At 40.4% G+C, this 27193-nt stretch overlaps 3 protein-coding genes across 3 annotated transcripts; 2 read left to right on the top strand and 1 right to left on the bottom strand.

Annotated features, from left to right (window-relative positions):
* Nucleotides 1-321: 321 nt before the first annotated feature.
* On the top strand, nucleotides 322-1921 carry LOC124115724. The gene is made up of 4 exons (XM_048385494.1): nucleotides 322-357; nucleotides 860-909; nucleotides 1129-1191; nucleotides 1324-1921. The coding sequence occupies exons 1-4, from the start codon at nucleotides 323-325 to the stop codon at nucleotides 1689-1691; spliced, it is 516 nt and encodes a 171-aa protein (XP_048241451.1). The 5' UTR covers nucleotide 322; the 3' UTR covers nucleotides 1692-1921.
* An 8330-nt stretch (nucleotides 1922-10251) lies between these two features.
* Nucleotides 10252-13367, top strand: LOC124115725 (slit homolog 2 protein-like). Its single transcript, XM_046476826.2, has 2 exons — nucleotides 10252-10326; nucleotides 12512-13367. Exons 1-2 carry the CDS (start codon nucleotides 10324-10326, stop codon nucleotides 13322-13324), a joined length of 816 nt encoding a protein of 271 aa, XP_046332782.1. The 5' UTR covers nucleotides 10252-10323; the 3' UTR covers nucleotides 13325-13367.
* A 4201-nt stretch (nucleotides 13368-17568) lies between these two features.
* On the bottom strand, nucleotides 17569-27081 carry LOC124115748 (NF-kappa-B inhibitor-like protein 1). Its single transcript, XM_046476861.2, has 5 exons — nucleotides 26750-27081; nucleotides 25354-25466; nucleotides 23639-23760; nucleotides 21107-21212; nucleotides 17569-19683 (listed from the first exon to the last, which is right to left on the bottom strand). The coding sequence occupies exons 1-5, from the start codon at nucleotides 26926-26928 to the stop codon at nucleotides 19094-19096; spliced, it is 1110 nt and encodes a 369-aa protein (XP_046332817.1). The 5' UTR covers nucleotides 26929-27081; the 3' UTR covers nucleotides 17569-19093.
* Between the last annotated feature and the right edge of the window lie 112 nt (nucleotides 27082-27193).

Genomic DNA, 27193 nt, shown 5'->3' with positions numbered 1-27193 from the left:
AACAAGAGAAAAGTCCGGTCACGTGATATGCAAATTAGCTTGTGGCACCGGTGTTATGCTGCGTCACCACTGCGTCGGAATGTGATGAAGAGAAACCTAAGCTGGACCTCGTCTTTAATATCGCAAGTTGACGACGCGCGAAGGGAGTCGGGAGCCAGCTTAAGATGGAACCCAGCTAAATCTACGCAAACACGTGACGTCACTGGTGTTACACGTCACAATTGTCACTATGAGCCATGACGTCACAATCACGACAAAGCGCCTGCCCGTATGGTACTAACTTGTCACGCTCTTCGAGTTTTCCGTCGTTTTGGACACCAAGATGCCTCCTAACTGGATTCTACCGGCTCGTACGAGGTAAGATTGTCTTGTTTTTAGCTGGGGGCAGTGGTATGGGCCAGTGGGTAAATCCCAAATAAGGGCCTTTAATTGTCACAATTGTTTTAATAACTAATCATTATTGGGACAGAATATCAACTCAACACTTTTGAGTCATTATGTCAAAGTAAAAGTAACGGGCAAAGGAAAGTGCAAACTTGAAAAATAGATTTGACCAAAACATTTACAAACGTTATCAAATCGTTACTTGACTGAAAACAGTCGCCGAAACTCTGCAAAGTTAAGGTCCAAACATTACTATGATATCCATATCGAATACATCATCCCCTAATAATCACTTTGGTTTGTTTCATTTTTAGCCATCTTCCAACATGCGTGTATACTTTCTTTTGTCCGACATTTAGCTTATCACAATAAAATAATTTTCATGGTGATATCTTTATTCAAAACGACTTTATGGTTACAAGATGACTTTATGCCATATGTCATCCCACTTTTTATTAAACCCGCTCTGTTTCAGTACTACGACACTCTCGTCAGCTGACGTCACCTCCTACGTTTCTTTTCGTGGTGAGTATATTACACAGCAGCCGACAACTGATGTTCATTTATGAATATTTGATGTATCTGAATTTTATGTTGGATGTCATTTCATATATATAATACCTCATGATTATGTAAACGTATTAAATAACTGATGGGAAATGTCCAATATCAGTCCCTCTTGATGTAAAAGGTCGAATATCTTGTTACGTTTGAAATAGTACATATGTGATTGTTTTCTTTCAGATGTCACGTGGTTTTGCCCAGGAAACATCTGTCTTATCACTCTCGCAATAATTGCAGGAATTGGTAGGTTATTTCTCTCTTCCTCCTCTTCTGAATCGTTTAGTACCTCAAAATCACACACTATCAAGATTTAACGCATTTCACCGTTTGTAAAGTTCCCCATTTTAATATTCACACTTTAATATTCTGTTTCAGCTGTGGTAGTCACTGTCTACGTCCTGTGGAAGGCTTTCATAAGGACACAGAAACCTGCATGGCGGACAAGCAACCGTCGTCTATCCCGCTGTGAACACGCCGAGATGGCAAGCATAGACATTCTCGATATTCTGCAGCCCAACTTCCAGCAGACAAAAACCCAAGCCATGATTTCTGAGAAAATGGACATGGAACGAGAACTGAAGTTCAATCCTGAATATTGTGTGGACAATGGTGTGAATTGGAGCGACGTGGTTGGGGATATGGCAGGGGTGGGGGCAGAGGTGGCCCCAGAGTATCAGCTGTGTGAGGAGGGGGAGTCACGTGTCACTGTGTGGGGACTGGAGGTGATTGAGGAGGAGGAGTAGATATGTTTGTATTTGTACATACCTGTAAATATGGAAAATGAAAATAATTGTGTACATTTTTAATTTTAAATCAAAATCAGTTTTGTATTATTTTGTTTGAATATATTTGTGTTTAATTAAATGAATAACATCAAACCATTTCTTGTGTTCTTTCATTGATAACATTTCATGCTACTTGCAGGATACACATGTATACTAGCGGCACCTATTATCGTGGGTTCGAAAACCGGTCGGCCCTAATTATGTCGCTAGTTTTGTCAGCACCATACCCGTGCGTGTGGGTCTTAAAAAGTTGTAAACACATAAGATCTGCACCACATGAGGTTTCTCTTCAACATCACGCTGACACGCCGTGAAATGACAGGGAAAACCGTTCAAACCAAACTCACTCACTCACAAAACCCTTCCAGCCCACCAGCGACTGTGTGATACCTGGGTTAAAGTTGATGTATCCGCTTCTAGACACTGGGGTTGAAATATGTCCAAGGCCGCTGGTTATTGAAGGACACGGGGCAACTCTTTGTACAGTATGTATGCCCCAAAAGTAAGTAAAAAATGGTGGTGGTACAGAACAGCCCCAACAGAAGGCACAGTTTTGACTGTGGCAGCTAGCGTTTAGGAAATGCATGGAATGAGACAATGTGTGATTTTGGCAGAGGGAATTGTACTGGACTTGAACATTGATGATGCGTCAGATGCACCCGCTTCAAATATTGTGGACACGTCAAATGAAAATAGGAAAACGTTCACAAATAATACTCTTAAAACACAGTTGGGGGTAATGGAATATAAAAGTCTTTAACAATGCTTTGGGGTGGTGGGATAGCCTAGTGGCTTAGCCCACATGGGTACAATGTGTGAAGCCCATTCTGGTGTTCCCCGTCGTGAGATGGCTGGATTATTGCTAACGGCGGCCTAAAACCATACTCACAAATATATGACTGATATTGATTGATGATTAACGCCGCATTCATAAATATTTCAGCTATATGACGGGTTAAAGTGTGTGTTTATTCATGTATGGGAGGCCATAGGCCCATGTACATTTCAGTTATATATAGTAATATACAATTATACAATTGAGACAATTTACATTGCAAACAATCTTAAGGGTATAATATTAGGACTTGGTACGTAATAATAGGGCTTCCTTCACATACTTAGCTACATTTCTGAGTATACAGTCATTTTTGCTATTTAAGAGATTACTAAAATTCTTAATACATGGATTGTTATAGAATCTTACAGGAATATACTTTTGTCTTATTGTTGCGTAAAACGGGCAGACAAACACAAAATGGACTTCGTCCTCAATACAACCATTGTTACATAGCCTACAAAAGCGTTGTGAAGAATCAATATCCTCTCTTCTGCCCAGATTACTCCGTATAGGCAATTCACTTAATCGCAACAGGCACATCATACGTCTATGGTTTCTATTTCTGAAAGCTGTAACATAATATTCCATATCCAATAATATCTTGACGTGTGAATAATACCTTAATTTACGAGACTCATAAATTTTCATCTGTATACTCTGTTTGTTGCAATCCAACAAACGTTGTCTAAATAGCTGCAAGAAACACTTAACATCACCAATATTCTGTTCGTACCACACATTACCAAATCCATATATGTCGAGTAAATATTTAACAGGAGTTGCCCAAGTAATTCTACCACATTCATCCAGCTTCTTCATTAACAAATAACACTGTCGGGGATATCTTTCATCATTCATTCTAATCAGTTTACACCAGTAATTAACACACACATGACGGGTGCCTGTTAAGAACTGACATTCCCTGTGGGAGCCTGCGAGGACGTTCATACAATGTTTGGCCCTTACTCTGTGAAGGTTCTTACTCTAATGAACTCACACAAAGGAAAGTCAATTTTTATAATTGTTTATATCGCTATTTTACTTCAAAGGACGTAGGACCATGATCTATATCAGAGATTCAGCAGCCTCATCACTGTCTATCACAGACAGCAGGGTGGAGTTGTGTCTCTCGCTTCATGGGTGAAGCTTGACAGGTAAAGGCTTCAGAGGCTGCAATTGTGAAAATTCTTATCATCCACTGGTGTGTAGTGGAATATATCTCCCTTAGTGTTATCAAGACATAGATGTTTCTGATAAGAGAGAGTTAGCTTTAAAATCACTTAAAAGAGTATTTTGGATATATCACGGCGTGTTGACTTTGTGTGGGAGGAAACCGAAGTCATGAAGATCATAGACATTTAGGGACTGACAAGTCAATATTCGGGTGGGGGTGGCGATTTATTTAAATTCTTTTTTTCTATTTTCCAGGATTGTCGGGAACATATTTTTTATTTCAACTAAATTCGAGCCCTCTATTCTGTTGAAACCAAGCAGCAGGGGTACATCTTCCCGAGGCAAGAGAGTTAACTGACTATAAAGTCCAGTTTCCACCCTTGCCGAACTTGGCTGGAATTACTGGGCTTGATTGTAGCGCCACCAGTGGCTGTTACCAGTTATGTACCTTCTATGCCTCTCCTATTGGCCAATCAGATTCCACCTCTCGTATCACTTGAATTTGCTTCAAACAAATTGGCGACGCACAGTCAGGACGATCTGATCGATAATCAAGATCTATATTGTGATCAAACGAGTCTAACATCGCGAAATCACGTGCGTACCTTGATTAAAAACATGAAACTTACTTCGATACATAGGAGCACCTTGATTAAAAACATGAAAAGATTTGGACAACGAGTTAGCGGTGGAAATCCTGCAATCGACCGAAACGGGATTTCGATTTCGCTGCGCGAGTTTGATTGGACTATGCATAGACTCGACAGGCCAACCAAAATGTAACTCCATAATGCCAGCCTAGTTCGACAAGGGTGGAAACTGGACTTTTAAAGTCAGTTTACTCTCTTGCCTCGGGAAGACGGCACGGGTATGGTGCTGACAAGAATCACGATCAGGTCAAATGTGCCAACGGGAAGGCCCACGTACACATTCTTAATTTGTTACAGATTCATAGTAGAAAAAAAACATTCCCGCCGTCATGTAGCTGGAATATTGGTTGTAACGCCTGAAACAAACGGAAAAAAAATCTAATCTTATACTTATTGTTCTTTTCTATTTTTGTAGGGTGGGGGATGGATTGAGTAGAGTTAAAAACGTTACCATGGTTATGACAAAAAGTAGAGAGTTGACCATTACAGAAAGAAAATAATCAGTTGCATCTCATCAGGATGCATGCCCCATACAATTGGGCTTTTTAATACAACCGTGTTTACCTGAGGTGTTGTTTCACACGGAATCTTACGTGTGTTTAACAGTGATACTTCCTGGTGTAGTATGTTAATATCATTCACCCCATGGCCTTCGCTAACCGTACCGCCCTTCACAAACACTGGGTGCTTTCCTTTACTTATCTAAGTAGGCAATTATTATGGACAGATTAAAATACAAAATGCAACAAAGAGGTATTGTTGTTGCTGTTTTTGTTGTTGTTTTTGTTGTTGTCAGCATTAGCATGTTTAGTATCAGTATTACTAATTATGTACAGATAAAAATTAAAAATGCAGCAAAGAGGGTTTGGGTGGTCCTGGCACAGTCAGGCTGGTGGGCCTCATCATCAGCTCAGGGCTGTTTCCCCCTTTACGCGCAGCCCAGATAGCGAATGGGACTAGCGCTGCCAAGTCAAACCCACCCAGAACTTTTCGGAGAATGTGAAGACTCCCCGACTTTGCAACCTTCTGCATTACCTAGATTGTCTGTATTCCTGGTAGCAAACCCGGGTACTCTCCTGATGTCAGTCAACACATTGGGAGGTACCAAACCTAAGGCACCGAGAACAGTCGGACAACTTGGTACTTGGGATGCAAGCGTGACATTTCGAAAGAGGGGTCTGCATATTTGCCATGTTTGATCTGAATCTTGTCAATCACATTAGTGTCAAAAGGGACAGAAAATTCAATGATATAAATAATTTCATTGGATTTATAAAAAAGGACAAGATCAGGTTTGTTGGCCTGGATATGTCTCAGGCTGCATACGGGCCTATTCCAAAGGATTTTGTATTTATCGTTTTCCATGACTCCCTCTACATATTCCGGGTCGTACCATGGATGGACCTCTGTGTCGAAACCACCAGCATGGCGAAGAAGGTAGTAAAATGATGGAGCCATCCCATCATGTCGCTTAGGATACTGTGTCTGTGCCAAAGCTGGGCATCCAATGTGTTGGACAGTCTCATTAAATTCATTACATAATCTACATTTCATATTCACATTTTGATGCAAAATCACACATTGACGATTTCGAGTTGGAAGTGACTGGTCCTGAGCAGCAAACAGAAAGCCTTCTGTTTCACTTTTCAGGCCAGACGACTTCTTCCTAGCGAAGGACTCTGCAGGATTGCTGATCAACACGCTGCACATAAACTCAATGCAGTGGTCGTTCAGAAAGCCTCTCTTTTAAAAGTCTGGGCCGATTTGATATGGCACTTCGCTTGGTTGACACTCATTTCTGTACCGTCCAGCAGTACAGAACCATCAACAAAATCAACACCGACATTGAGATTATGTCCTACATCATTGGATCGTTTTAGAAAACTGTGGAATGCCTTCAAGTTGTTTTCATCATGAGTCTGGACATGCTTCACAAGAGGATCATCAGACAAATAGATGTGTGCAAAAGTGCACAAAACAATTCTATCATGAAGATCCTCCACATTAATCAAACCACGTCCTCCCATTGTAATTGGTAAATATAAGCGATTGAGGGAAGAGCAAGGGTGGTGGGATCTATTGTTTGACATGATTCTTCGTGTGAGGGTGTAAATACCCTGAATATCTTGATTCGTCCAATCAACAACACCAAAAGAATACGAAATATTATTATTATTATTATTGTTGTTGTTGTTGTGTTGTGTTGTGTGAGGTTGAGTAAGGCAGATAAGGAAATGCGATACAAAGTCTTGGTAATGAGGGTGCATCTGCGTTTTTTAGCCAAAAATTAGTTAATTAATAGTTAATTGTTGATAACACATCACCAAATGATTTGTTACATGTTCTGTATACGTCAACGTGATTAGTATGTTCCAGAAAGTGGTGGGACTCCTGCACCCCAACCCCTGCACCCCTGCACCCCAACCCCTGCACCCCAACCCCTGCGCCCCTGCGCCCCTGCGCCCCTGTACCCCAGCTTAATGGATCGGATGTCCAGGTCCGGTGACAACGTTTTATAGCGTGTCATCGTACCCCGACGACGTAGATCGCTGCTCACAATATCAATCACTGGCTAGTAATATTGGTGAGTACGGAGTTCGACTAGAAACAAATACACTGTAAAATATGAGTTTAGAATCATGTAAACACATACACGATATGTTTAGGCCTATCAACGGAATGCACATTTGGTGCGTTCTTCTAAACACGTTTAGGGTCTGAACACATGAAATGAGCTATAATTAGGGACTAAGTCAAATAGGGATTAGATTTGGAACATATTTAGAAATTATGTGTGCAAAGGAAATTTACAGGTACTTACTCACAGGAAAATACATACACCACCAGGACTTACAACGAACTTTGTAGAATATATAAATATGTGAAACAATAACATGCTAAGTTAATGGTGTCTTCGAAACGTGACATTTGAGACACACAACTTTCCCCTTTAGGGGAGAGCGGAATACAGGTCTTTCCCACATTTAGACCTTTAACACGTTTAGTTGTTAAACTCAGAACTAAACTTCCTTAGACCCTAAACGTGTCAAAATTAGGGGACAAGGTACGTGTTTAGGTTTGTGTTTAGGATCTCAAGCCTCAGTCAAAAACTCAGTCCAATCACAGCATCTGGACACAGAGACTGAATCAGTGGACTCCACGTGGATTACAGTCTCCCCATGTAATCAACCCTTGGTTCTTTTTATGCGACAAAGTAGAATCAATTTTGCTGGTTTGAGCTCACATTTTTTTAATGATTTAGTAAATTCAACTGTCATCATATTTGTGACACTATGGCACTACTTTGTCACCACTGTTTGGTGTAATTAAACTGACACTGTATATTCAATCTGTTGACTCTTCCAAGTATGTAATTCATCAGCAATAATCAGTTAAGCGTTTCGTGAGTTAACTAAACTGCTGGGCCCACTTGCACAAAGCGATCTTAGCGCTAAGATGATCTTAGCTCCTATATTTTAACATAGGCTTACGATAGTCTAAGTGCTAAGATCGTTTTGTGCAAGTGGGCTCAGGGGAAAAGAAAAGCGACAAAACCCTTTCTACTTTCATGAGAAAATCTCCGCCAGAGGCAGAGTCGATTGTATAATTCAGACTATATCATGAGCATATGTTTATGAATCACTATCACATAGTGATGTTATCAGTTGTTCGCGAAAATGTTAGCGTATCCTGCCCCATCGGTTGCACCCGTCACAAACACATGCAAAGTCAAAATAAGGAATTGCATCTTACCTCATTCTTGTCACTGATGCGTCAAATTTGGAACTTCTTGAAAGCTTTACTGAGGCCTTGAATGTACACACTTAAAAATTGGATTTTACCAAAAAATTATCAACGTTATCAAAACGTTGCGAGGCTGAAAACAACTGTTGCTAGGATGAAAACAGTGAGTTAGTATGGTTTTACGCCGCTTTTATTATTCCAGAAATATCACGGCAGGGATCACCAAAATGGGCTTCACACATTGTACCCATTTGGGGAGTCGAACACTGGCCTTCGGCGTGACAAGCGAACCCCTTACCCACTAGGCTACTCCACCGCCCCACCCCTTAGGATGGAACCGCGAGGCTAAAAACAACTGTAACTACTTCCCCAGAGACAGTTAATGGCTTCGACCCTGTCAAATCATTATTTAATTTCAATGAACCTTTCAATTTTGAAAATCTAGCCATGCATATTAATATTTGTCACCGATGAAGATGAAAATACCGGGACTGTATCCGTTTGTTGAATGTGTAATAATTTAACAAATATTTAATTCAACATTTCATATTTGGTTTTACGTTTCGGCGAACAGCCAGTGTTTAACGTGCCTACATGACGACAAGAATGTTGCTATATGAGATTGTGTTTTGGACGCACACTGTAACTCTTGCCTCAGTGGATTTTTCAATGAGCACATAGGATCCTATTTTGAAAAACAGTTTGGGCAAGGTTCTAAATCCTTGTGCCAATATTTAATTGTAAAGAATGCGAAAAATGCTTGTCAATTTATATTTAGGATGGTAAATGCGGTCTTCTGATTCGTTAATAAGAAGTGTCTTCCGGGTTCGTCTGGGTCACGGAATGTGCACGCGCCATCACTTTTTGTGTTGTTGAAAACGGGTGTTTTTCTGTTTCGTACGAGTCAACATTTTACAGTGTAGCCGCTAAGCCATTCGGAATAATAAGGCGTGTGTACCAGAGGCAAACCGTCACTTAAAGCACTCATGTTTGATAGCACACTTCAAAAGACACGTGAGAACTTAAATGAAGGTCAGAATAAACAGCTGTTTCAGATATCTCAGAGCAATTAGCAGTTGAACTGTATCTATGTTGTCTACGTAATGTGTCTCACTGGTATGCTTGCTATTCACAGACTTATTCAACGACATCTTAAGCGACTCATTTTTTACTTCCGGGTCAGTGGTGTCACGCATGCGCTTTGTTGCATTGTTCTTCTCGTCAAGAATGTTCCGAGATTTTAAAGTGAACAACAATCCCCATTATTAAACGATTCACAATTTTATATTGACTCCTCAGATTAGGTGCATGGGAGGATTTAAGTCTTCTTGGAAATCAGTTCCCATGTATTCAATTTTCCTTCAACCTGTTTCGAGCCTCAATTTTTTTATCTAAATAACTTCGGATTTATGTTTTTTACCATTATGGAACTTCAATGATGTATACGTTTATATTTGGAGAATCACAATGTGCTCTGAATATTTGCAGTAGTTTTACTTCATCGGTGTGTCATCAGAATGTAAACCTATTTAGAGATAAACATGTTCAGAATTTTATCACCTTTGAACAAGTTTAAAGTTTAGATATGTATAAACATGTTTTGAATATTAACATGTTTGGAGTTTAAACATGTTTAGAATTTACGACAAAATGTATTTTATTGTGTATTGTCCTAATCATCAAATATGAATCAGATGTATAATATATAATATATACTGGGAGAGAGTGGTACATTTAGACGCTTAACACGTTTGGCTGTTAAACACAATCCTGAACCTATTTAGACCTTGAACACAAACATGTACAAATAAACCAGGCGAAGTCATGGTGACTAGGAGAAGTGACGTCTGTGACAACAGTCTCCGATGCACTAAACGACTACAAATCAAGAGAGTGCAGGTTCGTACCCCGCCGAGTTTATTCCGCTGAAGTTTTTTTACAAAAGGGCCGAAGTGGTATGTCATAATCGGATTTATATGTTTGCTAACATCATCACTCGAATAGAGTACATTGATGAGAGACTCTGATTGGTTGGCCATAGCCGCGCCTACCTCTGAAACCAACCCGCCCATCTGCGCATGTGCTTGATAAACGGACGCGTTGCTAAATTGAGGTTCTGTCAACATACTCCTTCTGCGTGTGAGCGACTAACGGCGACAACTAGTTACCATCACCAACCTTAAACATGGTAAGAATATGTCTTCCTTTCTCTTCAGAGGATAAAAAGTATTTATGTTTTCGCTTTCTAAGTATAATTATGTTAAAAACTAATAAATCACAAAAAGAAAATTTCGATTCCATATATCGGGGGAAATTGTTAGATTTATTCGTATGTTTGTTGAACGGAATAATTGGCCGAATGCTTTAATTCACGTGTATCAGTTTAAAATGGTCTGATAACTGAAACAATTGACAGGACTGAATGTAGGTGTCAGATGTGTCATCACAGTGATGTAGGGGCGGGTAGGGGTAGTCGAGTGGTTAAAGCGCTTACTGGTGTTCCCCGGAATTGCTGGAATATTGCTAAAAGCGGCGTAAAACCATACCCACTCACTCACTCACAGTTCACTGTAATACCTAAGGTCACGGATAAATCATTCAATACAATAATTATTTTTTTATTAACTTTTTACCAATCTTTTTCACAACTGTTTATATAGTTATGAGACGACTGAAATTTTTTTTTATATGTGAAAACTGTTTTCTTAATGTTTATATGTTCTCTAGGAGTGGAAGGTGAGGTTAAATGGGGTGTAAACGAAATGCACGTGTGTGTGGCTGCTTGTACTTGTCCGTATTTATCCCGGCTAGCCCACTGATATACAGTTCGTTATAAGCGTGTTCGTTATGACCGTAGTTTACTGTACCATGCCACATGGCAACATAGATACCCCACTCACACACATCATACTGTCCTTGTTCTATCAGGAAGGGTAACAACAAGTACCATCTTTTAACGTCTTTGGTATGAGGCGCCCAGGGGATCGAACCACTGACCTTCCGATCTGCGGCAAACGCTCTATGTACTCCACCACCTCGTACTTGAGGATGGGGAGGAAGGGGACGGGAGGGGACATGCGTAACAGCGTAAATTATCAACGACGGGGATTAATAAAAAAAATATCCTTATCGACTTTGGCACGCTTGCAAACATTCGTGTGGTTGTCAGTGGTATATATGTACCCTCGATAATCCGGACCAGAGGGTTTCTGGAGGTATAAAACATGAGTATTATATGGCACACAATCTGTGCAGCAATGAGGTCTCTTTCTCTTGGCCAGACAACCAATCGGTTGACGGTGTGACAAAATGTAATGCGGGAGCTCTATTCCTGTGATCTCGGATGGTACAGCGACGTCCGGTGTATAGGTTCGCTGCATAGTTACGCCCCTCAGCTGTGTCAGGATCCGTTGAACGTTAACTAAAGTTAAGTATATATGTATTATGTCTTTAAGTTGGATTTAAGAAGCTGAAATATCAGTGAAGACCACGATGACTTATGGATTGCAACGGTTTTTATTCTTTTAATGCGACGTTGTACAGATGCAAATACCCACCTTAAGTCCTTGAATAAACGTCTGCCATTTGGAGACGCCGGTTGTCTCTGAAATAATGGACTCCCGGGATCTACTGACTTAATGATATCTGACTTTAACGATCTACTGACTTAATGATGTACAGACTCAATGATCTACTGCCTTAATGGATTCAATTATCTTCCGACGCTATGGTCTACGGCCGCGGACTTAATGATCTACTGACTTAATGATCTACAGACGCAATGGTTTCCGGACTCAATTATCTAATGACTCAATGATCTACAGACGCATCTACTGACTCAATGATCTACAGACGCAATGGTTTCCGGACTCAATGATCTACTGACTTAATGATCTACAGACGCAATAGTTTCCGGACTCAATGATCTACTGACTTAATGATCTACAGACGCAACGGTTTCCGGACTCAATGATCTACTGACTTAATGATCTACAGACGCAATAGTTTCCGGACTCAATGATCTACTGACGTTATGTAGTAACAGACGCAATGGTTTCCGGACTCAATGATCAACTGACTCAACTATATTCTGACTCAATTATGGTCCTGTACATCACCCTGCAACCAATCAGTTGACGGTATGACTACACGAGAACACAATTTCACTTGTACAAATACGGGAACTCCATGTTTGATGGTACAGTGATCTCCGGCGTATACGTTGCTGTGCAGTTACGCCCATTAACTGCGTCAGGATCCGCTGATCCTCGTTGGATCCCAGATTCGCCCTGTATTTTCATATGCTGATTCATTATCCTTCGTTTCAGTCAATGTATATAATCTTTAAGAATTTCAAATGTGTTTTTCCCTAGGCTCTCCGTCTTCTGCTGCTGATGGTGACTGTCGATCTTTGTTCGGCCCTGTGTCTGAACGGGTGTACCTGCACCACCACCTCCATCACCTGCAACGGCCTCACCTCCATTCCCACACTCGCCTTCCCCGACGTCACCTCCGTCCGCTTCAACAACATCAACAGCAACATACCCTCGAACGCCTTCAGATCGATGCCCAAGTTGGAGTCCATCACTATCTCCAATGGCAATATCAGTTCCATTGCCCCATGTGCCTTCAGCGCCATTCCCGCAAAGACTATTACCATCTCCAGTGTCCGCATCGGCATCATAGCATCAGGAGCCTTCAGAGACCTGAACAATGTTGCCAGAAGGATTTCAATCAATAATGGACAGATTGGCTTGATCTCATCCAACGCTTTCTACCGACTGTCAAACATGAAGTACATGAGCATTCAAAGTAACAAAATCTCCACCATCCAAACATACGCCTTCAACAGGATAACTAACAGTCAGACCTTTCACTTCTACCAAAACAACGTCACCAACCTCAACAGCTACGCTTTCGCCTCTCTGGAGACGACCTCCTTCTCCTCCACCTCCAACTTTTACAGAGGATCCATCATGAACGTGGGATGCAAGGCGCTGGACGGTCTGAAGTCTGTACAATATGTAACACTCAGATGTGACTGTGACATGGTTCCTCTCATCCAAAGCTCGGCCCCTCTCGGCTACGTCCACTGCTTCCACAAGTCACAACTGCATGACGTCATTTCCGGCAGCGGCAACAACTGCTATAGACCATTCATTCCAGAGCCAAACTCCTGTAAATGAAAGGTTGATACGTCTATGAAATAAAAGACAGATGCATGTGTTGTTAACCTTGTTGTTATCTTATTTGTATTTGTACGTGTTATCGTACCACGTGGGACTTTGCTCATACCATTACTTGTCTGGTCTTATCTTTTGCTCTATATACGACACCTCTCTGCTCCAAGATTTGGGGGGGTGGGGGGGGGGGGGGGGGGGGGGCGGCACGGGCGGCCCAGTCGTCTAAGGTGATTCGCTGTGCGTAATTGCGTCCCTTAGGCACGTCAGAAACCTATGATTGTTGTTTTGAAGCCCAGTTCGCCTCGATTATGTTTCTAGGTTTGCAAGCACCATACCCGTGCTCGTGGGTTTCACCGAAGTGGTAAACATCTGACTTCGGGCTTTCCTCCCACATTAGGCTGACACGCCGCGATATAACTGGAATACTGTTTAAAGCGGCGTAAAACCCAACACACTCACTCACTCCAAGATTTGAGGACACCTCCATCGAGGTCGAGTCAGGTGAACCCTGAGCGAAGTTTGACCACCCAATCTAAAAGGAATGTGTGGTAGCCTAGTGGTTGAAGCGTTCGCTCGTCACGCCAAAGACCCGGGTTCGCTTCCCCTCATGCGTACAATGTGTGAAGCCCATTTCTAGTGTCCCCCGCCATTTCTGGTGCCCCCGTTGATATTGCTGGAATGTTGCTAAATGCAACGTAAAGCGATACTCACTCACTCACTTAATGTTGATAAGTACAAAGATACATTGGCCACCTTTTCATGAAGGAAGATGCCATTTCGATGCCAGCTGTCTAACTTTATTCGGCTTCATTTCTTTACCACTTTGAATTGGAAAATTAGATTTGTACAAATGATCACCCACACAGAACACAAATGTATAATCCTTCGGTCGTACTCCGTTTTGGGTATTGATACGATGGCGCTCAGAAACGACAGTGTGTAAAACATATGCACAACAATATAATGGCGCGGCTTTATATTTTTGCAGACGGAATTCCTCGATTATATTGATTTTGGAGAGAAATCAATGTGCTTGTCTAAATGCTTCGCTCACTCATGCGGTAAATTTAGACGCTAATTGGCTTTTCAGAATGTTTATCAAACGCTTTCTACAATGGGGTGTCACCAGAGCGTATAGGAGTAAAAGACATATAGGAAGTGTGGCGTAAAACAGCATTCACTCACTCACCCAAGGTGTTATGATCAGAAGCTAGTGATGGAGATTGGGCTCCAATATCGTCAGATATTCTAACAAGCAAGATATTTGAGTGAGTGAACATTGCAGACATGCCTGGGTTCTACCCTTTACTGTATTCGTTAGAAATTAAATGTCTGTAAAAGGGCAAAGTGTAAATTTGTGTGGACAAGTAGTCCAAGGTTATTGGTGAATACTTTAACTCGTGAATATTACAAGTCACAGGTGATATCTGCTCAATGGGGAGTTGTAGACCGATAATGTCATAACCCGCAAAATGATAAATGATATGGTTGAGTAAATTCAACACTATCTGCTGTTTAGAGACAGACTTTGCATGCTCAGCAAATCCATTGTCCATTTAACATGATTAAGTAATTTTAGCACAACCTACAAGTTGTATATAGACTTTGCGTGCTCAGCAAACAATATATGCACTGTCCATTGAACATGACAAAGTAATTTGAACACAATATACTAGATGTTTATAGACTTTAGGTGCTCAGCAAACAATATATGCACTGTCCATTGAACATGATTAAGTAATTTGAACACAATTTACTAGTTGTATATAGACTTTAGGTGCTCAGCAAACAATATATGCACTGTCCATTGAACATGATTAAGTAATTTGAACGCAATATACTAGATGTTTATAGACTTTGCATGCTCAGCAAACAATATATGCACTGTCCATTGAACATGATTAAGTAATTTGAACACAATCTACTAGTTGTATATAGACTTTAGGTGCTCAGCAAACAATATATGCACTGTCCATTGAACATGATTAAGTAATTTGAACAAAATATACTAGATGTTTATAGACTTTAGGTGCTCAGCAAACAATATATGCACTGTCCATTGAACATGATTAAGTAATTTGAACACAATATACTAGATGTTCATAGACTTTAGGTGCTCAGCAAATAATATATGCACTGTCCATTGAGCATGGTCAAGTGATTTCAACAAAACCTTCCAGTTGTATGTTGACTATGACGTTTATCGTACAGTAAAACACAGTAAGAACCCACACGCACTTGAACGTCAATGTTTTCCGATTATCAAGGGGCGGTCGGGTAGCCTAGTGGTTAAAGCGTTCGCTCATCACGCCAAAGACCTGAGTTCGATTCCCGACATGGGTACAATGTGTGAAGCCCATTTGTGGTGTCCCCCGCCGTGATATTGCTGGAATATTGCTAAAAGCGGCATAAAACAATACTCACTCACTCCGATTATCAAAGTCAAGAAAATGCACCGGGGCCGGGAAGAGAAATACTTGGAAGATACTATGTTTTAAGGAATATTTCGTGAATATTTTATGACCGATTTAGTTACATTCGTCAGATGTAATATGTTAACATCACGTTCAATGGGAAAGTTAACAAATGTTTTCTCGCTCAAAATAACGTATAAGGTTTCTAAGGCCAATATTTCGTTCGTTTATTCCCTCTTGCCTTCCTTGTTTTCGTTTCTTAGTTAAATGATATATTGCAACAGGCAAAATCATATCCTACACAACGGGATCTGACTTGGTTGTGGTTCAGGGAAATTTGACAGCAAATCGCAACATGAATCAAATTCTTCAACCTCCTATCCTTCTTTCCCTGGTCTAATAACGCAATTCTGCCTTACATACATATTATTGGAAACTGTTGGTGGCCTGATAGGAAAACGGTGTTCGCGAAATGCACGTGGAAGTTGTGGCATTTGTAACCGATACACACAGTTTAATTCCACTGCAGACCGTCCGAGAACTGGCCGACCACGAGTTAACACCCCTGCACAGGATCGCTACATTCGACTGTCCATCCTACGTCATCGCAATGCCACAGCTACGGAGACTGCAGGACGCATCCCTGGTTTGAGGAGGATATCGGACCAGACTGTCAGGAACCATCTTCCCGAGGCTGGAATCCTACTCAGAAGACCAGTTATCGTCCCTGTTTTGCAACATATCCATCGACAACGACGCTTGCGTTGGTGCCATACCTTACAGCGTTGGAATTTAAGAAACTGGAGACGAGTGTGGTTTAGCGATGAATAACGATTTCATCTTCACCGGCGAGATGGAAGACAAAGTGTTTATCGTCGTCGAAATGAGCGTTTTGCCCCACATTGTATACGTGAATTCGACAAATTCGGTGGCGGTAGTGTCATGGTGTGGGGGGCCGTATCCTACACCACGAGATCTGACTTGGTTGTGGTTCAGGGAAATTTGACAGCAAATCGCAACATGAATCAAATTCTTCAACCTCACCTTCTTCCAATCATTGACCGCCAGAGGGAGCCGTTTCAACAGGACAACACTCCACCGCACACAGCTCGTGTCACGGTAACTACCCTCATAATGCCAATATCAACGGCTTGCCCTGGCCGCAACCCAATCGATAGTCTATAGAAAGTTCATCTGTCCTAGGGAGAGTCTATAGACTTTCTGACTATCACTGGGACAGATGGACTTTCTACAGAATATCTCTGGGACAGATGGACTTTCTACAGAATATCTCTGGGACAGATGGACTTTCTACAGAATATCTCTGGGACAGATGGACTTTCTACAGAATATCTCTGGGACAGATGGACTTTCTACAGAATATCTCTGGGACAGATGGACTTTCTACAGAATATCTCTGGGACAGATGGACTTTCTACAGAATATCCTTGGGACAAAAGACTGGAAGCTTTCAATTTATAAGATGCTGCTTTCTCTGGTCTAATAACGCAATTCTGCCTTACATACATATATAAATTTTGAGATTATCAATCTATAACCATGACTAAATGATACATATTCATAAATTTCCGGCTCTCCTGGGAGGAAAAGTGTCCAGAGTTTTGAGAGCTCATATTTCATTACTTTTAATCCCGGGTTGGTTGTTCTCCTGAAAAAAACATACCAGCATCTTGAAACCAAAAATATCGTAAGGTTCCAATGCATTTGGGTCATGGAAAGGCCATAACCAGGTTTACAGCCACGCCTAAACAAATATGTGCAAATGAAGTGATTTATTAAGAAGGAAATGAAACAACCATGAATTCTTTTCTGGACTTTTTGCATTAACTGTATCACATGAATTTTGTTTATTTCAAACATACATGACCTATTTAATATTTGAGAAATAAATGATGAGTGGGAGCTGCGCCCCTCATGGTTTATTCTCCCTGCAGTGTTTTATTGTACGTTAAAACAACGACTGCGAGGCCTCTTTAGAGATGATGATAAAATGTACAAACTTTAAAAATATTTACCAAACTTTTGACTCCCTCAATAAAATCCGACCTCAGAAATATCGGAAAAGTCCATTTATTCACAGGTGGATATTTCCCGCATATTATCTCAATCCTCACGTCAATTACCTGTACCTGTTCTCCCAATGCAAATTGTCATATCTCTCCAAGCTTTTGGATGCAATCGTTCGGCCATTGCGTTTATCTGTGTTGCCCAGCTTCATCTATGGAGAACAACTCACAAAACATTCCCCTCATAAAAATAAAATCATCCACTATACGACCTCATCAAGTTTGAGCTCAAGTTCAAAATCTCGAGATATGATGTCATGACAGAGCTATGTTTTACCGTGAAATAAACCACACTTCATTCTTCATTGTTCTTGCAATTTATCGTGAAGCTATCAAAGAACAATGAAGAACGAAGTATGGTTTATTTCATGATAAAACATTGTTATATCAATGGTAGTTGTTTATTGTACAATAAAACACTGCAGGAAGCACCCCACATGGTTTATTCTCCCTGCAGTGTTTTATTGTATGATAAACAACTCCCACTAGTCCTTTATTTCTTGAATATAAGACAGCTACACGATAAATCGCAAAGAACAATGAAGAACAAAGCGTGGTTTATTTCACGATGTAACATTGTTCTATCATGATGTCATTTCTGGAGATTCGAACATGTGCTCGCAACTTGATGGACACCATTAATTTTGAGAGGGTAGTGTCTAGTGAGTTATAGATTTAGCTGGGCAACGCAGATAAATGCAGTGGCCAAAAGCTCACATTTGAGAGGGAGTGTCTGGTAAGTTGTTCCCCATAGATGTAGCTGGGCTACGCAGATAAATGAAGTGGACGAATGTAAACATCTAAAAGTGGGAGAGATATGACAATTGGTATTGGAAGAAAAGGTACAGATAGTCGACATGAGGATAGTGAGAATATGCGGGAAATACAAACGTTAACCCACCTGTCCATAATATGGACTTGTCCGACGTAGCCGAGGTCGGATTCTATTCTGGGAGTCATCAGTATTAAAATTGTACATTAAAAGAGGTGTACAAAATTTAGACATCTCATACAAGAAATAATTGACTCATGGTCGTTGTTTATTGTACAGTGTTTTATTGAATGATAAACAACCACCAGGAGTCTTTTATTTCTAAAATAGAGTCTGATCTCAATCATTACATATTCATCACTGTTTACATTTGTCTCAGTTTGAGTGAAAAATGGAAGCCTATATCTTGCAGAATTCAAGCAGTTCAACTTCAAATTTGGCAAAATCACTTTTTGATCAGACACAGAATAGATGAATGTTCTTCAGATCTCTTCAGGGACTATGTGACTTGTTTTGGCAGTGTTTCAGCCACCTTGTTCAGAGCCTGTGATATTTCTTTCACTTTCTCCATGATTTTATCCCTGTCACTATCTAAAAGTCTTTTCCCAAATTTCTGTGTGAATTTATCCGGATGCCATCGAATCTGCTGATCCCTCAAATATTTCCGAAATTTCGAACTTGATTTGTCTGGAAAATCACAAAACAGCACCTCGGTGAAGTCATGCAGTGACCCTCTACCGGGCCATGGAATATCCTTGAAGCTCAACTGATCTTCATTGTCTTTACTAAGTATACCCTCAAAGTTTTTCTCATACAGATTTTTCCGTCTCTTTTTACGATTTTCCACGTCACATTTTTGATTTGCTTCATATTTCCTTTTCAGTTCTTCTCGGATTTGTCGTAACTTTTCTTCATCTAGGACACGCGGTTTCTTGGATTCTGCTGCTTTTTGTTTGTGTCTGGCCTTTGTGTGTGATGGTGGGGCGTCACGGCCGGTGCTCGTCTTCTGTCTGTGTTTCCACCTGTAGTTGGAATGAATCTGATCTGCCCATTGGTCATAGGAGTCCTGTGTGTGCTCCTCGTAATAATCTGAAATGTAATAGAGTGAGTGAATGTTGAATAAAGGTAAACTTGCTGCCCGCTCTATGCCCATGTCCAGTCTAGGTCTAGATGATGTCAGTCAGTGCTCTGGATAGATGTTGTGTCAGCATATTATACAGATGAAAAACGGTCAAATACCTATATAATATATGATACATTTGTATAACACAGGTATCCAGGTACTAGTATCTGCTCAAATGCGGTATTATTTGTTCCCTGACCAGTGGATCCGTTCACATTCCAGTTATCATTCTCAACTCCCTAGGGAGTATACAACCCAAGCTGCCTAGGGGCGCTAGAAGATTTATACATCCACCTCACATCAGGTACCCATTCTCTGCTGGGTGAATAGAGGCACATTCTAACTAAGTCAATGGCCCAGGGTGACACCACACGTTTTGACACTTGTGTTTCGGGTGTGTGTACGTATTCGTGTTTCCACCATCTGGTCATCTACCATCGGATGAGTGGGTTCTTTTGAGTGCACAGGGTGTTTGTACTGTACACTAGGGGCAGTGACAACACTGTAAACATTGTTGGTCCCAAGGCTCAATACAGCCCGGTCACTAGCGGGATACAATCTGTATCAGCACCTGGTGCTTGCTAGCCTGGTGCTTTTGACCGCTTGCCCACTCCTCCCCCAAATACGGACAGATTAAAATTACATCTGTATCAAATATGCAGGCAAACAATACAATACGCTCACATGATCACTTGTTACCATACAAAAATCTGAACGTACAACATAAGGTCCTTGAATAGTGTGGTGGAGCATTTCCAACCTATCAGGCCTACAAATTCACACAGAGGTGGTCAGCAAAAGAATGACACAAATTTTAAACAACCTGATAAACGATGTACTGGTGAGATGGACAGGTAAAAAGCTATTTTGTCTTACTCATCAATTCTACAAATGAGCATTACGGTACTTATTGGTGTGAAAAAATATGTCTGGTACTTGTCAGTTCTTATAATCAACAGTACTGTACACATATGGTAAAAAAATTATCTGGAGTCCAGGTCAATGGTATGATGTGGGAAACTGAGGCTCTTTCTCTAGATTAATCAGTGATAGAAATGAATAAAGTATTGTCAACAATGTCAAAGTCTATAATTTTTCTCCTTATTGCTACTCAAACCAAAGGGAAGTAACTCTCATCTGAAGTAGTCATAATCCTTGCTAATCACAAGGCATAATTTATTTAAAACTACCGGTAATTGCAACTATTGAAACTGACGATTGTTAACCAAACTGCCGACAATATTATTCAAATTTTTAAATTCCTATCGATAGAGTAGAATCATAGGGGAAACAATTGCAATACATCGATAGTCTGGTGTATCGATACACTCCCAGTTAACGTATAACTCACTTCAATCACAATCACATACAGTCTGTGACAGGACTCACCGTATTCCGTGTGGTATCTGCCTGTAAACTCCTCTTCTTCCCAATTCAGTTCTTCTCCTAGCTTCTTCTCCCACTCCTCCGATACCGTCCTTGCATGAGCTTCCTCCTAGGTAATAGAAAATATAGTTAGGTGAAGGTCACACTCAGCAATATTCCTGCTGTAGAATAGAAGCAGGGTCAACCGTATGGCATGATGAAAGAGTATGGAAGTAGCACAAGTCCTGGCAAGTTAATAAAAAGATTTGACAATTGTCTGAATAATTGACTATTCCAGCTTTATCAGGGAGGCCTGTAAATAATCAAGTCAGGACAAGACAAACCAGTGATTGATATCATGAGCAATGATGCAAACCATCGAAATTATGATAATACACAATGAACCAAGTTGCCTCGTACAACCAGCATAGGATGCTGTGGCCTAACCCAGAACCTATACTGGATAAATGATTATTTGCTAAACAATCTAAATGAGGGAACAACATAAACTGAACATGCCGAATAAAAGTTTAGTCTTTAAAATAAGCATCACATCCAATGATACTTTCCTAAACACTTTATCAACACCTAAAACTAATCATTACAACGATGTACATGGTGTAGAGTATCTGAACATCATGAAAGAGAGGAGACTTTGGGTTTAACGTCGCGTTTGAGACTAGTTAACTCAAATAGTGACGTGCATGCACGTGCGAGGCTGCATGTACTAGTACTTCTAGTCAAGACTTATCACAGTTTTATAGTAGTTGCCCACATGCAATACATATGGCTACCCAGCGTTAAAAATTGGCACTAGTCCTATAGTCCTTGCCAAACTGCCCCGTAGTAAAGGTGTCCTAAGGACTAGTAGAAATAAGCCATTTTAAAGGTTTTGCTATATGCTATCATTATAAGGACTAGTGGACTGAAACTGGTAGTTTCTACCGCTGCTACCCCACTCAGACAGGATACTGACTAGGAGCCGACCAGTTTTTGTTGTATCCACTTTATGCCGAGGTCCAGGCAGGGTAACAACAAGTATCATCTTGTGATGTCTTTTATTATGGCACGGTCGGAGACTGAACCACCGATCTGATGCTCTTTCCATTAAACGTGTTAAACCACGGAGGCAGTTGACCTATCATATAACAATGTCAAGTGAATGTTGTTTAATCAACAATATACAACAGCCACGCGTGGTTTATTTCACGATAAAACATTGTTCTATCATGACATCATTTCTTGAGATTAGAATGTGCGTTTGCAAATAGATGATGTCATATATTGGACAACATTATTTTTGAGAGGGAGTATCTGGTAAGTTGTTCCCCATAGATGAAGCTGGGCTACACAGATAAATGAAGTGGACAAATGTACGCATCCAAAGGTGGGAGAGATATGACAATCGGTATTAGGAGAAAAGGCACAGATAATTGACATGAGAAAATGTGAGAAATACCAAACTAAAGTCCCATGTAAAATGGACTTGGCCAACATTTCCGAGGTTGGATTCTATTCAGGGAGTCATCATTATTAAACTTTGGGTAAATATTTTTAACAATGTTTAAAGCTTGTACATTTTATCAACATCCTAAAAGAGGCTGTACATAAAGTTGATATCTCATATGGGAAATAAATGACTCATTGTCGTTGTTTATCGTACAATAAAACACTGCGCCCCTCATGGTTTATTCTCCCTGCAGTGTTTTATTGTATGATCATTGATAAACAACTCCCACTTGTCGTATATTTCTACATTATGCAACATTATGTTGGGGTCCCAGACATGGAAATGTAAGTCCAAGATGGAGATTACTGTATCAACAACAAAGTATACACAAACAAAACCGGGAAGTAATTTTCCTTGTATGACACAAAGTGACACAGTGAAGAAAATCGTCCATGAAGAGTAAAATCTGTGTGCATGCTATACGGTTGATAGATTGGTATTAATCATTATTTTTTGCATCCAATGGGAGTATGAAATAGAAGGTATTTGTACATATTATACATGGTTGTGACACAAACATAGAAACGACTGGACACCTGTTTTGGGATTGCAGCAAAGTAAAAATGATCTGGACATCTCTGGAACTTTGGCATAATACCAGCGTTCAATTCAACATAAATATCACTAAACGACAGGTTTTGCTTGGATCATGTGGATACCAATTCAGAAGTAATGATCCATTAAAACTTAAAATTATTCTTTACCAAAATGTTATTTTATCATGTAAAGAAAGAAAGCATATTCCTTCACTCCAGATCTTCCAGAATGAACTTAAGCAGTATTAGTTCATTTCCAAATGCACAGCACTAATGAGTTGGCATTCAGACATGTCAGACAGATTAAATAAAATTTGGTCATTATGTCATTTATTTTTTCTGTAAGAAGGAAGGCATTGTTTTACTGTTTGTAAAAACGGTATGAAATGCAACAAATAAAAGATAATATAAATATATAAATTTATATGTGTCTATTTTCTAATGGATGCAACATTTTCAACTTGGTAAAACCTTCTGATTTTATGGATGCTGAACATGTGAGAAGGTTACCTCCTGTCTGTTCCTGTTGACTAACTGGTCCAGCAGCTGGCGACAGGTCATTCCACTGTGGTTCCTCACCTCCAGGGTTTCTGGCACCGTCTCCAACAGCGGCAGCACCATCTCTGTGTAGGCTACAACATCAACACAGTTGCATCATGTTCGGTAGGCTACAACATCAACACAGTTGCATCATGTCTGGTAGGCTACAACATCAACACAGTTGCATCATGTCCGGTAGGCTACAACATCAACACAGTTGCATCATGTCTGGTAGGCTACAACATCAACACAGTTGTATCATGTCAGGTAGATCAACATGGTTTTATCATGTCAAGAAGGTCTACACCATCATGATCAACACGGTTGTATCACGTCAGGTAGATTAACACAGTTGTATCATGTCAGGTAGATCAACACGGTTGTATCATGTCAGGTAGATCAACACGGTTGTATCATGTCAGGTAGATCAACACGGTTGTATCACGTCAGGTAGATCAACACAGTTGTATCATGTCAGGTAGATCAACACGGTTGTATCATGTCAGGTAGATCAACACGGTTGTATCATGTCAGGTAGATCAACACGGTTGTATCACGTCAGGTAGATCAACACGGTTGTATCATGTCAGGTAGATCAACACGGTTGTATCATGTCAGGTAGATCAACATGGTTGTATCATGTCAGGTAGATCAACACAGTTGTATCATGTCACGTAGATCAACACGGTTGTATCACATCAGGTTGATCAACACGGTTGTATCACGTCAGGTAGATTAACACAGTTGTATCATGTCAGGTAGATCAACACGGTTGTATCATGTCAGGTAGATCAACACGGTTGTATCATGTCAGGTAGATCAACACGGTTGTATCACGTCAGGTAGATCAACACAGTTGTATCATGTCAGGTAGATCAACACGGTTGTATCATGTCAGGTAGATCAACACGGTTGTATCATGTCAGGTAGATCAACACGGTTGTATCACGTCAGGTAGATCAACACGGTTGTATCATGTCAGGTAGATCAACACGGTTGTATCATGTCAGGTAGATCAACATGGTTGTATCATGTCAGGTAGATCAACACAGTTGTATCATGTCACGTAGATCAACACGGTTGTATCACATCAGGTTGATCAACACGGTTGTATCATGTCAGGTAGATCAACACGGTTGTATCATGTCACGTAGATCAACACAGTTGTATCATGTCAGGTAGATCAACATGGTTGTATCATGTCAGGTAGATCAACACAGTTGTATCATGTCACGTAGATCAACACAGTTGTATCACATCAGGTAGATCAACATGGTTGTATCATGTCAGGTAGATCAACACAGTTGTATCATGTCAAGAAGGTCTACACCATCATGATCAACACGGTTGTATCACGTCAGGTAGATCAACACGGTTGTATCACATCAGGTAGATCAACATGGTTGTATCATGTCAGGTAGATCAACACGGTTGTATCATGTCAGGTAGATCAACACAGTTGTATCATGTCAAGAAGGTCTACACCATCATGATCAACACGGTTGTATCACGTCAGGTAGATCAACGCGGTTGTATCACGTCAGGTAGATCAACACTGTTGTATCATGTCAGGTAGATCAACACAGTTGTGTCATGTCAGGCTGACAAAGTGACACCTACAAACCTTTCATTGATACCATAACTACATGTATGTTAATACAGACCAGCACACATTGCTAACATACCTTCTCTGGACTGCTGTGAGTCAAGGTCCAGTGCTTGCTTCAGGCTGACATGAAGAGGGAGATCTCCACCATTGTCTGGCTCAACAGCACTCACGCCCTCCGTCAGCAAATACCTGTCAGTAACAACATACACCATGTAGACACAATGGAAGGAATTGGAACCATTTGGGCTGCTGCAATTGTACCGGATTCAGAAATTTACATATGATATACATGGTATATGACCTATGTATCATACAACCATAATTTGCTTTGATACAATGACTTTTACAAATTCCAGATTTGTTTGAATAAAAATACTACAAAAAGTCATGTTAGTTTCTGAAAAATATGTACATAGGAGAAAATCACTGTCAAAAACAGAACATTTTGCTCAATTTTTGCACATTTTTCTCCGAATTTGACCGTATATTATTTTTCTTATGACATTTGTTTCATGTCATACGATAACCATGATAACTAGTATGATGATCAATGACTCTACGTAATTTTGTTTTATTATTTTCACAATAACCATGATAACACTTGTAGAGACATTTGTGTGCAACATGCAGAAATCCATGGTCCACTGACAGACCGTCACGCATACGAGTGACCCCTCTCAGGTGGTCACTTGTACGCGAGACGGGAGAGCCGTCTCGCGTACCCGTTACGTCCTCTACTGTAAAGCTGCACAATCCCATGAATGGCTGGGTGTATCAGTAGGACAGCGAATGTACAATTAACATGCTTAATCATTGGTGTTGTGCTTGTGTCAGCTGTGCACTAAAGGTACAATAAAGGCTTGGGTGTATAACTATAAGTGGGGAGGCGAGCTGAAATGAGGATTACCATTGCGTGCAAGATTACTACAGCTTTATCATTTTTAGAGCAGTGTACATGCACATGCATGTGAATGTGTGTGCATATTCTTGTACCATGTGTACTAGTCTGGACTAAGGCTGGTTTCATAGTCGACTACGCTTATCATAAGAGGTGACTAACAGGATCGGGCGGTCAGACTCGCTGACTTGGTTGATGCATGTCATCGTAACCCAAATGCGTGATATATCATGATACATGTGCATGGATCAGACAATATGTATGTGTGGCTTTTAGCCATATTCATTTGTATACATTTGTATTTGTATTCATTTTGTATCTTGGTGTGTATCTCCCTGTGTACTCGAGTGATGGTGATGCATAATAGTGAACTTATCAAGAAGGACATATCATACTAGTTATGGTACATTGCTCCACTAATCTACATCAACACAGCGTACATAACATGACATACAGCCATAATGTCTAGTTGATAGTAGAGTTGCATAGCATAAATGTACGACATGACCCAATCAGCTAATGATCATGATCAGGATCATGGTGATATTTTAATAATAATATTTTGTTAAATTACCGCAAAACACCTCCAGATCCATGTTGGCAGCAATAATGGAGAAGTGATCTTCCTTTTGTTAATTCGACATCTTTCAAGTAAATTCTATACTTCTTGACGTAAGATTTTAGTTTGCAGGGTCTGTCATCTTTGATATATTTCTTCAGTTTTTTTACTTTGTTTTTGTCCAGCATATCCATTAATCCACCGAATTACTGTGTGTTTGTTGTTAAAATATGCATAACATATTCCGTTAGTAGGGGAATCTCTTCGAGCAGTAGCTTAACTCAAGATAGATAAGAATCCAAACACTCAAAACGTTGACTGAATGATCCGGAAGTGTCGTAAAGGGAGAAAATAATTTGAATGTTAAAAAGTAAAACCAATCTGCGACTGCCGGCGATTTGTTTGAAAACTATCCCAGAACCAAACCTTACAGTTTTAGTTCTAGATTAAATAGAAATA

The sequence above is a fragment of the Haliotis rufescens genome, unplaced genomic scaffold, assembly GCF_023055435.1.
Source record: "Haliotis rufescens isolate VD_foot unplaced genomic scaffold, xgHalRufe1.0.p SCAF_59, whole genome shotgun sequence".
In the NCBI taxonomy this organism is placed as follows: Eukaryota; Metazoa; Mollusca; class Gastropoda; order Lepetellida; family Haliotidae; genus Haliotis; species Haliotis rufescens.
The sequence above is the reverse complement of the archived record's forward strand: the minus strand, read 5'-3'. Positions and strand labels throughout refer to the sequence as shown.